Source organism: Sceloporus undulatus, chromosome 4, assembly GCF_019175285.1.
Source record: "Sceloporus undulatus isolate JIND9_A2432 ecotype Alabama chromosome 4, SceUnd_v1.1, whole genome shotgun sequence".
NCBI classification, from domain to species: Eukaryota; Metazoa; Chordata; class Lepidosauria; order Squamata; family Phrynosomatidae; genus Sceloporus; species Sceloporus undulatus.
The window spans coordinates 146,866,413-146,879,886 of record NC_056525.1 but is presented as its reverse complement, the minus strand read 5'-3'; the positions used below and the strand labels follow the sequence as shown (position 1 = coordinate 146,879,886).

Sequence of the window (13,474 nt, the reverse complement as noted above, 5' to 3'; positions counted from 1 at the left end):
GCATCTTACAGGGCCTGGCAATTTGCAGTTCCTTATATTCATACATTTTTCCTTTGCATGTCAGGTAAAGGAGAGGCTTCAGCAGATGGGGCCATTCCAGCCTATGAACATCTTCTTGCGACAGGAAATCGATAGAATGCAGAGGATTATTGCTCTGGTTCGAAACACTTTGACAGATCTAAAACTTGCCATTGATGGAACTATCATTATGAGTGAGAACCTGAGAGATGCTTTGGATTGTATGTATGATGCAAGAATTCCTGAGCGCTGGAAGAAGGCTAGTATTGTTTATTTCATTGGATGGGGGTGGGAGAGAGAATAGTAATGCCAGTTTAATAGTAGTGCCAGTGTATCCAGCATCTGTATGTCTTAAAATAACTGATAGTTGTCACATGTTTCAAAATATCAGATATGCATACACTCCTCTGAAAGTGATCCTTTATAACTGAAAACAAATTGTTTTCCACTATCTGAATGTCACTGCTTCATTTCATGGCACTCTGATAATATTTGACATTCCTAGACCACATGGGAAGATGAAATTTGTTGCTGCTTCTCCACACAATTCCTGACCAATTCAATATGTATAGAATCTACTGAGAATTAAGACAAATGGGACTTCTATAAATAGCCTGATTGACTAGTAATGTTTTCCTGTAACTTTGGCCTAATTGTCACTGAAATCCAACATGTAGACAAGTGCTTCAGAAGAGTGGAGGATGCTCCCAGGGGTTTATGTTCCTATATACAAGGATAAGATTTCTAGCCTAGTTCTTGTTCAGATAGCTTGTTTTCTCCGTGAAGGAGCATTCTTGATGTGAGCTCTTATCTGCAGTCAGAAGTTGTATGATCAAAACACAACTTTACTACCTTAGTAATAAATTAGGCATTGCTTCAAATGTATGGCAGGCACCTGCATCTATTTTCTCTTTTTCTGTGCTCAGTCTGGAAGTGGGTGTATCCAGGCAATCCTTGAAGGCCACAAAAAGAGTCCAGGGCTATATGTGATCCATGGAACACACTTCTCCACTCTGTTCTGGAGTAATTTCAGGGCCTTGATCCAGACCAGAACCCAAGAATAGGCCTTAACCTTCAGCCCCTGTGGTCCTGACCCACACTTGTTCATCACACCTACAGTTTAGGATACAAAATAATGATTTCTTGAATGGTAGACCTAGTCTTGCTTCAGGCCAAAGGGAGGGCTTAAAATTATTACTCTAGAGCAGGTGTGGGCAAAGTACAGCCTATGGAGCACATTTGGTCCCTCTTTGGGCCAGAACGAATGGGCAAGAAGAAGAGACTTGAGACTGCTTTCCCCCAAAAGTGGGTTGAAATCCTGTTGTCCACATGGCCTGCTCCAAGGTGGGCTAAATATGCATGGGCTGACCATATAGTGTGACATCAAGCTGTGTAATTTTTTTGTTCCCTCCCCACTATATATGTGCATGATCACACAAACCCGTCATCTGCAACTTCCAAGTATCTCCCACATCCTCCCAGATGCTATCCTATTGCATGGTCAGCCCATTCAGTCGTATGTGCGATGCTCCACTGGTAGAGGCCATTGGTGTATCCATGTGGGAGTGATACATTGACAAAGCACAATCATGGAGGTCCCCCATATATGCCCCCTTCATTCATCTTCACCCTATGCCCCTCTGTTGGACTGTCTGGTTTGTGTATTTTGTAATTATATCCATTGGAGTTGTCACACATTCATTTCTTTGCTTTGCTCAGCCCTGCACTTGCATTATATGCAGCACTGAAGATACAAATTTTCCACCTTGAGTCAGACTAGTTTGGCTTGTTTTTGGTCCATTTTTTAAGCATTGGAGCATGGTTTCAATCTGGTTTCCAGCTGGTTTCGAGGCATGTCTGACAAACTGACTTACAAACCAGCCAATCAGAAGCCAGATACCCTAAGCCAATCAGGTGCTGGCTGAGGAGTTTGAAGATTGCGCTTGGCAGTTAGATTGAGTCAGTTAGGGTTTGGAACCCTGAGGGATAAGGCTGGAGTGGAGTTGGGGAGATAGTTAGGATTAGAGAGTGAAGGAACCGTAGAGTTCAAAAGACGACTGGGGTCCAATAGTTCCTGAGGGAATAGTTACTTAAAGAACTGCTTTGTTCAGAGAGGGACAGTATTACTTTTGTAGAGTCTAGAGAAGAGAGACTCAGGGTAGCCAGACTCTAAAAGAGGGGTTTGGGTTACATAATTTCTTGAGTTATAGTATAGCCTGTGAGGTGGAGTTATTATTAGAGAGATAAAACCAGACCTGTATATATGTAACCATGGAAGACATAATAACATCTTAATGTCAAAGTTATCTTTGCCTATTCTGTTGTAAAATAAACTTTTATTCTTGTTCAACTATCCACTTGGCCTGTGTTTGGAAATCCATCCACGCTACTGCCCTTTAAAAACCCACAGTGGTGTTGGGTCAAAGAAGACAGGATTGTGTGGTGGTGGGGAATCGTTACAGCATGCATTGTCTAAAATACCCTGACTTCAAAGTGACTAGAAACTGCTTTATTTTGCCCATCTATTTCACCCCACAGACATTTTTCTGGCCCCCAGGGAGGGTTGCCTGCCCCCTCCCATGCATAGAGATTTGCAACCCTGGACCATTTGAAGCCATTTTTAAAATAGGAAGGGAATAGGAGGTGACACCAGGTCATTCCCTGTTGTAAAAAAAGTCTCTGAGAGAGCAAAAATTGTGGTACAAATGCCCTACCCCCACAGGGCATTTAGGGGCAAAAATTGATTTTGATGGGGTGGGGTGTATGTGGTTCTTGAAGGTTTCTTAGGGGACCCATCCCTGGTCTAGAGAAAATTGTCAGGGGGATGTAGATGCACTAGCTACGCATTTCAAATCATACCTGTTTTGGTTCTGAGAACTGGGTTTTCATGTATAACATTTTGAGGTATTGCGACATATATGCAAAGTTGAATCATTTATATTATTAAGAATATTTTCTTTAATGTTTCTAGGCCTCTTGGGCTTCTAGTACCCTTGGATTCTGGTTTACTGAGCTTCTTGAAAGGAACCGACAATTTCACTTTTGGATCTTTGAAGGGCGACCAAACTGCTTTTGGATGACAGGATTTTTCAATCCTCAAGGATTTTTAACTGCAATGAGACAGGTTAAAATTTAGCTTTAAAAAAAATTGCTATGCAGATAGTAGAGGAGATAACGTCTACTGATATATAAACAATTTTGAGTTGCTCTTGCCTTCTTGACACAGTTCAAGTTGTGTGTAACTCAAGTCTTAATTTGTCTTTCACAGTAATGATACCTTTCTTTTCTTTGTAACTTAGGATGTAATATTTCTGTCTTGATCCTTCCTTTGCTCTAGTAGTGGATTAGGAGAGAGTGGGTCTTGTTAATTTTGTTTATTTAAAACAGTTAATTTTATTCAGGGATTTCAGACTCTTGTTATCCAGAGTTTTGCAGCATGAAGCTTACTTTTTGAAGATTCCTGGAATAATTAACTATTGTCCAGGGAATTACTATAAATTCAAGCTTCTTCTCCCTTTTGACCTTCACAGGGAGAAGCTTTTTAATGAGCTATTATTTGAGCAGAAGCCTTAGACTACCTACAGAAACTGTTGGCTCTACTGAGCTCTGCAGCTTTATCCACTGAAATGCTTCCACCCTTATCTTTTGATCCTGATCTGAGATGTTTATTCAATCCCCTTGTTTGCATAGTATCCTTGCTTCTTTTTTGAGGTAGACTTACTTGAGTCCCCAAATCTAGTGAGAGAAGGCAGATGCTAACAGGAAATCAAGAACAACACGTGACAATTGTTCTCCTCACAGAAACAATTAAATTAGGGAAGTAATGTGTTGACTAGTTTTTTGCCAGTTGAAATCCAAGTTGACAAACTTTAGCTATTATATTACTTTAAACAGGAGATTACTCGGGCAAACAAGGGATGGGCACTTGACAGTGTCGTTCTGTGCAACGAGGTGACCAAGTGGATGAAGGATGACATCACAAGTCCACCTTCTGAAGGTGTCTATGTATATGGCCTCTACCTGGAAGGAGCTGGCTGGGATAAAAGAAACATGAAACTCATAGAATCAAAGCCCAAGGTGCTTTTTGAACCAATGCCTGTGATAAAAATATACGCAGAAAACAACAGTAAGTATAGAGCAGATCATGATTATAATGTAGTTGTGGATACAGAGACTTTCTCTATGCTTCTGCAGTTTCTGTAATGGTGTTTGCTGAGATATTCATGACAGTTATGTTTGGGGATATGATGGTGTTACCAATCATGTGGCTGCTGTTGTCAGCCTCTGTGGTTAGATGCTGCCACTTCTGTATGCGAACCACTGAAATAATAAATAATAAATAAATAAAATAAATAAAATATTTATTTATAGCCTGCCTTTCCAGTGATCAAGGTGGGTTACATAAGCATGTCAATACAGCATACGGCATACAATACAAGATAAAACACAATAAAAACAGGAAAAATTTACAATTAAAAATTGACATAGCAAATACATATTAACAATATCTAGCTAGCTCATAATACTTTGACAAAAACAGTAACAGTGAGGGAGAGGGAGGGCTACACCGAGGAACAGCTAAGGAAAAGCCTGATGAAACAGGTAAGTTTTTAACTCCTTCTTAAACTGGGCAAGAGAGGTGGCCGAGCGGAGCTCACCAGGAAGCGAGTTCCAGAGCTTAGGAGCCGAGATAGAAAAGGCCCTCTGCGTTGTTGTGGCATATTTCGAGTCTGGAACTCTCAAGAGTTGCTTCCCGGCCGATCTGAGAGCGCGGGGCAGATTATATGGATTAATGCCTTTCCTGTGTTGGACATCTACTCAACAGTGGTTATAGTAAGATGTTCCTTACTGTACATGGTATCAACCAGTTGTGTATGAAGTATATCTACCAACCTATTCCTGTCAGCATTTGTGGTAGCATGCATGCTTTATGGTCATGGCCCCAAAGCATTTCTGAAAATGCTAAGAAAGGTTAGAAAAGAGTGAGCAAATTAACAATAAGCAAGTCAGGTTTGATCTGGAATGACTGGTCAAGATCACCAGACAACCAAGGTCACCAGACAAGCAGTGCTTATTGTGGCTAAGCAGAATGGCTTCTTGAAGAATTCTCTGACTATGAGTAACTCTGATTTCCTTTTGGTAGAAAGGTCCTGTAAGACAATACTCGGGATTAACCATTCCTGCCAGTATCTTACAGTGCTCCTACCTTGAACATATGTTTTCTTTAGTAGGAAGGCATGTGCACAGTAACAAGAATAAAAGATGGAAAAGTGCTCAGGATTAAATCTTGGCAGATTTTGTTTTCACAAGTGAGAATGAATTCCTTGATCTGAGAAAATTGTTGAAAACTGAACAATGTTCAAAGAGTGCTTGGAGTTCAAAAATGAAACATGTGGTATTTTTTAATTTTTTTTGCACAGAAAATGGAAGTTTCTGAGCGAGGTTTCTTGTACAGAAACAATTTCAGCACAGGAACCAGCTGTCTTACAAAGAAATATTATTATATCCATCAGAATTCCTGATGGATAAATTCTAATAAAAAAAGCAACATTTTCTGTGCAGAATAAGTTCTGAACTGTGAAGACTCTTGCCAATCTAGAATGTTCCCCATCAGGATTTCCTAGTGCTAGAGAAACCTTTTTTTTACTACTTTAGGGGAATAGTTTTGAGTATTCTTTTCATCCCTAGAAGGCACAAAATACAGGGGGGAATTAGAGAGGAAGCCTCCCAGGTGTAAAGAAATATGTTTTTACTGAGCCTTACAAACTTCAGGGTTCTTCAGGAGCATTTTTAGTTTGTTGAGGTTTTTGCCTCTGATCCTATTGCAAACGATTCCACAAGACACACATCTTTTATTCCTGATGGATAAATTCTAATAATTACTATCGTCTGCTTCTGTGCTTATAATCAGTAATATAGAATAAAAATTCCACTCTGTGTATAGAAATGGAGCACATGCATATGGCCAAACTGCCCACTGGGTGTACTTTCTCTCATATACACAGCAGTAGTTTGGTCCTCTGTTTCATACTGCCAGGAGGGAAGGAGAATTTCAGTTTATTGGGATTAGAAAAAAATAGCAAGATGGTCATTTTGGTTTGCAAAGCAGAGAAGAGGTCATTCTTATACCATCCTTTAAACCAGGGGTGGGTCATATGTGCCTTCTCACAAGTGCTACAGACATCATTGAATTACCACTATCCTTGACACAAGGCATGCACAGAGAATTACGCTTGCCTATCAGGTTCATAGCTGTTTGGGAGGCTGGTAGAAACTCAGTTCTGCTGGGAAACAGAGGATGTATGAGGATGGCTGTCCCCGTATGCCCTATTTCATAGCAGAACCTGATGTGCTGAGAAGGGAAGCTATTTATTATACATACATACATAGGCTGTTCTGGCTATTTTTAACTGTATATAATTGTTTCCAGTTCTAGAAATATTTTTAAAAGAAGTGTTCTAGTTTGTTTTTAATTGTTTTTAGTCAAGCATTTCATGTTTTAAATGTTTTGATTCATTGTACATCACCTTGGGAGCCTGGTGAGTTGAGCAGCAATAAACACATACGCTAAATAAATTGGACATGCAAGAAGTGGCATCTTCTTATACCTTCCTTCCCAGCATATTCCATGGAAGGAAAACAAGATAAAACCTCTTCTTCCTTCTGGGTTGCATCTACACTGCAGAATGAATGTCACTTGACACCACTTTAATAGTCATGGCTCAGTTCTATGGAAGTCTGGAATTTGTAGTTTTGTGAGATATTTAGCCTTCTCTCTCAGAGCTGGGTACCAAAATCTATGGATGTTCAAGTCACATTATATACAATGGCATAGCGAAATGGCACCTTGTATATAGAACAGCAAAATCAAGGTTTGCTTTTTGGAATTTCTTTGTGTGTTAATATTTTCAAACTGTAGTTGATTGAATCTATGGGTGAGGAATCCATGGTTACAGAGGACTGACTGTACATCAGTTTCTTCTAGCTGAGGCCTTCTGTAGAAGCCATAATGAGATTTAGAAACAAGAAGTGATGATAAATAAGCTTTTTAATGTTCCAAAGATAAATCAACAACAGGTAAAAAGGAAGATCTACTTGTTTCACTCCCATAAGTATATTTCAAGGTCTCCTTTAAAAAAGAAAGAAATGTCAGGTAGCTTCAAACTAACTTTTTGCTGTTGGAGGAATGCAAAGTTTTTGGCAAGTGCTGGGGAGGCTGCAAATTGTAACTGGGTGCGCTGGTGCTTGTGTTGACAGCTAAATGTGTAGAGTTTGGATTTGCTTGAGTAAACAAGTCAAAAGATTGAAAGAGCAACTTTAGAAGTGAAAAGAAGGACCTCTGGGGTCCGTGAGGGAGGGAAGTAGCTGTCAAATTGGATTGTGGGCTAGAGAGACAGATGCCCAAAGCCCGGCTTGTTCTGCTTTGTAGAGTTCTGCTTGTGCTGTTTCTGGAAAACAGTCAGTTTTATTTAAGAAGCAAAATCCCCCATGAAAGAAATATAAAAGCTGTGAAGGGCAAAAATCTCATGGCCCATAATCCTGCTTTCATTTTATTTTGGCTCAGTTAGGTTTATGGCTGAAGCTGCTTGCTTACTTGAGAATCCCATTGTGACAGGTAAGAAAGGGAAAGGTCTGTCATACCTGTCCTGCAAGTAGGTGAGGAGTTATTGCAGGTACTTGCTCATTTTGCAGGTATTGCTGCGGTCTTATGTGGGGCCCTCTTGGTGGAGAATGGGTTGTTCATTTTCAGGTGTAACCAGAAAATAAATAAATGCACATGCATGGGCGCATGCACACACACACACACACACACGTGTGTTTCTGTATATGTATATGGGTGTATCTTTGGTAACTGAAGAAGCTGGAAACTGAAACAATTTGGTCTTGATATGTATTTCAAAGTTCTGTTTGTTAACCGCATGTGTGTATCTCTCTGTGTGTGGTTAATGGTGAAGGATTATGGGAATTGCACTCCTAAAACATTAGAAGGGCCTTGCTGACCCCTGCTGTAGCCAAAATTATAAGTGCAAAGCTTCCTGAAATTAGCTATGCTAAATACTGCTTAGTGCAATATAAATGTGACTTAACTGGTCCTAGGATGTATGTTCAGGACAAGTCTGATGTTTTCTGCGGTCATAAATTCAGTGGTTCATAATCTATGTGAGCAATAGTTTTCAATTTTCCTACACATTTATTAGGGGTAATTTAATGTGATATTGGAAAACATTTGGGTCAGCACTACACAATTTCATTCTACTTGTTTTATCAGGAACCTGCACAGAAACCATCTGCTTACAATAACTAGGTAAAGGGGAGCAACTGCAGTGAGGGCAGGGTTCACTTTTGCTTTCCGTTTCTGAGGTTTTTCAGGGAATATGGAGGGTGAAATTAAACAAACCATCATTCCTAGAGGTGCATGGAGAAATTCTACACATAGCAAAGACACTTCTCTTCAGACTGTTCCTCTTCACACAAGAGGAAAGTGATAGTGAAGTGAAGCAGGGCTCCGAAGAGGGGTAACTGGAGGTTCCCCTATCAGTGGGGACAGTGAATCTGCTCTAGCTTGAACTGCCTTTTCAAAGCTAGCCAAAAGCCTAGCATTGATTCACCATCCTACTGACATGGGAGCCACACATCACAACAGACTTAGAATGTAGTCTGTCCTTGTGCATTTAGTTAAAGTAGATACCAGATGTCTGAGTAGGGCTTTGGCTAAGCTAGGATTTGATCTTTTGCACAACCTAAGTCTAGGGTTCTTTTTACTGTATCTGAATTTCAATTGAAGCCGTAATTCTCTGCTGTAGCATCATTTTATAATTGTATTTGTGCTCTTTGAGAAGGTGTTTACCTTGTTCATAGCTTTATAACAATGGAGGATTTTCATTTTCTTCTCCCATGTTCCCAGCTTCAAAAGATACACGGCTGTACTTGTGTCCAATCTACAAAAAACCTGTTCGGACCGATCTGAATTACATTGCTGCAGTGGATCTACGGACCACACAGTCTCCTGAACACTGGATATTGCGTGGAGTTGCACTACTTTGTGATGTCAAGTAAAGTTTAGAGAACATATGCATGTTATTTTAAGTTTTACCTCCCACCAAGACTTTTAAAATAGACGCCCCCTCTCACTTTGTACTTTTTGCTTGAGTGGGCACATCACTAGGAACTAGCTAGATGACAGAACTTTTTGTGTGTGTGTTTAAATAATCTGAGGACTACGCTCTGTTTTTGACTTTCTCAAAATTTAAAAAGGTAACAATATAGAAAAATCTAAAATTTCAGCAATATAAAAACATCTTGAACACATAACTTCATTCATCTCTAGGTGATTTCTCCCCCACCTCTTTTGAATAATGCTTTTGAATATCAAGTTAAATGACTCAGAATTGACAGGAAGGCATTATTTGTCACTGTGACCTCGTAGTGTGACAAAAGCTTGGCAATTTCTGTAAGAAAAAAAAGGGGGGGGATGTAAAATGGAGTGTCACCTTCCATTTTCTCCCCACAATAATGGCCATTTTTTCATGGCTGGCTTGCAACGTTTTTGAAGAACACAGGCTTCCCCCCCTCTCTTCCTGCTGCCTCCTTGGAACACTTGAATTTCATTGACTGTACTCCAGAAAGAGCTATGTATGCTGAGGTCCGTTGAAATCAGCAGAAGCTTAGCATGTACAAATATTCTCTTGATTAGATCCACCCTGCTTAACATAATTTTGGTGAATGATGTTCAGATGAAAAGCTCTAGAACACTGTGCCAGAATTATTCAAGGTACCAAAAAGGGGAGGGGGACCCTATCATCTCATGTTGTGTTGTTTTATTTTCATCTCTTTCCATTTTATTATACCTGTCCTGCCAACCTTCCTTTGATTTTCAAACCTTTCTGACAAATACAGTTAACATTTCTTGTTTGGAGGCAGCTGAAGAAGAATGTAGATCATGCCAGCCAATTTTGCTCTGTCACACTTCATGTCAAGTCCTATTTCTCAGTTGTTGTAAGCTGCTAGATAGATATCTAGAATTCATTTAAAAGAAGCCTGGTTCAAACTCAGTAAAAAAGAGAGTCTAAATCTTAAATATGTTTTGAATATATATTTTTAAAATATTTGCATATGTGTAAGCAGCAATTGCTTGATTTAAAACTCATTTAAATAATGTACATTGTTAATTGCCTTTAAACTAATAATCAATATTATACAGCTCTTAACTCAATTCTTTTTTTTTAAAGTCTAGCCTTCATTTTTCTGAAGCTAGAGTATACTATTTCCATGCATCAGGTCCTAGGTTCAGTCCATGATACTTCCAGTTAGAAACAGTTTTGGATAGCAAAGCTTAGAAAGACTTCTGATTGGGACCTGGATGCCTACTACCAGTTAGTTGACAAATCTGGCTAGATGGACCATTGGTCTGACTCAGTAAGGGAGCTTCATAGGGACAGATTTTAAATATGTGGAAGTAGCTGTACAGTCCAGAAATAAAACTGAGAAAGACACAGGGCTACTAGCAGTTCACAGCCTTCCAGAGTTCTCTATCCCACAGAAATTATTTTTGTACTTCTCAGTTTTAATGCGTATTAAAAATTACCACCATCTAGTTTTCTATGTAATATTTGATTCTTTTTAGCTATTTCTTCATTCTCAAAAGACTAAATCCGATTGTTATTCCTGACTAGAATAAACACAATGGATCAATGGGATTTAGGTAAGTGTTGAAGTACCTTTTAGCAATTGATTCAGTGAGTCCATTCCAGTTGGTACTAGCAGTTTGGGCCAAATTCATTTATAATTTATATCTTTAAAGCAGAATAAACATTTCAAAGCAATTAAATACACCAAAACGTGTCTAATTAATCCAGAATGCATTACTTGGCATAGAAGGTACCACTTCTAAAGTGAATGTCCTGTATTGATTACTGAACTTCACAGACATTGACTTAACGAAGTGCATTGTACAGTTGGTCCTCCATATCCACAGATTCTTTATCCATGGATTCAACCATTCACAATTTGAAAATATTCCAAAAAGATAAAAATTGTTTTTGCTGTTTTATATAATGAACACCATTTCACTGTTCCACTGTATTTAATGGGACTGGTGCATCCATGGATTTTGGTATCCACAGGGACTCCTAAAACCAAACCTCAGTGGATACCAAGGGCCCACTGTAAATTAGATTCCACATATGGAATAGCCTGACCTACCAAATATTTGCCTGTCTGGCTTGGCATTGTACTCTAAACAGGGAGTGAAATTAAGGTGGACCTATCCTTCATCACTATAATGGACGATGGTGATGTTACTAGATATTTTTACATCCAAGAAAAGCTGTGACAGGTAGATAAGTGGATTTACTTCTTTAAAAGCCACTTACACATTCAAAGGAAAAACATAATTATGTATGACCACTGGGAATGTTGGCTGGCTGATTCTGGGAGATGTAATAAAAAAGTTTCCAAACTGCTGGAAGATATTTTGCTTTTTATATGAATTCTTTGTATGCAATCTACCTCTTTTCACAGATATCTTTGAACAAATTACATTGAACTGCATTTTTGTTACCTGATCTAAAGATCATTCTTCACACTATTAAAAATGAATGCTGAAATCTGCTTTTGATGACTGGTTGTAGTTGGTGTATTGATAGCAGTCAACATCAAAGGAACATCATTTTGGATAAATGAAGCACTTGCAGAAAACATTAGAACTACAAAGTGGAGAACAGATTTCTTTAATTAAAAATACAATAATAAACTTGAAGGAGAAACATAAATTAATTTAGTTTATTCCAGTAAGATGTGGTTTTGGATTGTATTGGTAAACAAGAACATGTCCTTGTTCAGAGGCCATATTGACTGTGCAATTTTGGGATTTGTAGTCCAAAATATAAACACCCACATTCTGCAAAAATGCAACAATAATCCTTGCACTAGATGAGCTGACCTACATTGAGCTAGGAGAGGTTGTGATCTTAAAACAACCCAGCTTGCCATACATGATGGCCTCTGACACCCTTTATGAATCAGTTTGTTTCTTGCCTGGGATGGTGACAGAGAGAGAGAGAGAGAGAGAATGGGGTACTTATCTGGTGGTACTTTATACTTTATGGTTACATGTTTTGTAGACCTGACAGGTATGTAGCTTTTAGCCACTTTCACATTTGCTTTTTGCCAATTGCTCCTTGCCTTGAAACACTAAACTCTAAATACAGAGGTTGGGATATAAAAATGAAATTGAAGGCTCAGGTTGAACCAGCCGACAAGGTCATAGAATCAAAGTGTTAGAAGAGACCCCAAGGGCCACGCAGTCCAATGGAAGAAAGAGGGATTTATCACATGGTGTGTTGTGGGCATAGGGTGGGTATGCGTGTGAGTGAGGGAAAATGGATTTTATCACACGTTAAACTGATGGCAAGCCGTTGTCATGCCATCAACTGACCATCACTCATCCACACACGGGGCTCAGCAGCTGCATTTTCCTCAGCCAGAAGCTTTCCAAAAGAGAAAAATTAGGTGGTTGAGCCCAGCTCAGGGATAGGTGATGGTTGGGTGATGGAATGGTGACAGCTTGCCAACAATTTAGTGTGCAATAAAATCTGTTTTCCTTTATATACGCACGTCCCCAAACCATGCCCAGAACAGACCAAAAAGTGAATGCGATAAACCCCACAGATCAAAGCAGTCCCAACAAATGGCCATCCAGCCTCTATTTAAAAACCTCCAAAGAAAGGGGATTCAACTCCACTCTGAGGCAGCATATTCTACTGTTATACAGCTCTTACTGTCAGGAAGTTCTTCTTCATGTTTAGGTGGAATCTCTTTTCCTGTAGTCTGAATCCATTGCTCTGGGTCCTTGTCTCTGGAGCAGCAGAAAACAAGCTTCCAACATCCTTCTTCTTTTCCCTTTAGACCAGCAAAGAAAACAATGTTATTCTGTACTATACACACTTTTTGTAAAGCTATTTGTAATTCTGAACCTTCCCTGTAAATTAATTGAACTTGGAAATAATTTACTAAATTTAATTAAATTTGGTAGAACTTGTTATTTTAATCATTAAATACTAGCAGTATCACTGATGAGTAATATTAAAAACTGAATTCATTGCTGACTATTTTTAATAATTTTAATATATTTTGTGATTCAATGATTGAACAAATTATTTAATGAAATAATTTGAAATATTCTTAAGCATTTAACGAATTAATTATCATTAATTATTTAGATTCAGTGTTAACACATTTTTGCTAACACTAGTATTTTCAAGCTTTATAAGTCACACACATGTAAGGACAGTATTCAGGTAGAAAACTGATTTACCATACATTTGTGTTTATAGATTTATTTGTGTTTGACACAATCACTTTTTTGGGAAAGAAAACTGTGGCTCTCTCCAGGGTGATTGGAATGCGACTACTGATTAAGGTTGTAAGAATGATTTCATTTTCAAACACCTTTGCT

The 13,474-nt window shown here is 38.8% G+C and overlaps 1 protein-coding gene across 1 annotated transcript in view; it reads left to right on the top strand.

Moving 5' to 3' along the window:
* The window catches only part of DNAH5 (dynein axonemal heavy chain 5), a 166,712-nt gene extending 155,090 nt beyond the window's left edge, over positions 1-11,622 (top strand). The window contains exons 76-79 of the mRNA XM_042465764.1: positions 65-277; positions 2,990-3,142; positions 3,913-4,144; positions 8,924-11,622. Of these exons, the coding sequence (XP_042321698.1) occupies positions 65-277; positions 2,990-3,142; positions 3,913-4,144; positions 8,924-9,075 (750 nt within the window). The 3' untranslated portion in view covers positions 9,076-11,622. The remainder of the gene's footprint in view (positions 1-64; positions 278-2,989; positions 3,143-3,912; positions 4,145-8,923) is intronic.
* Positions 11,623-13,474: the final 1,852 nt, after the last annotated feature.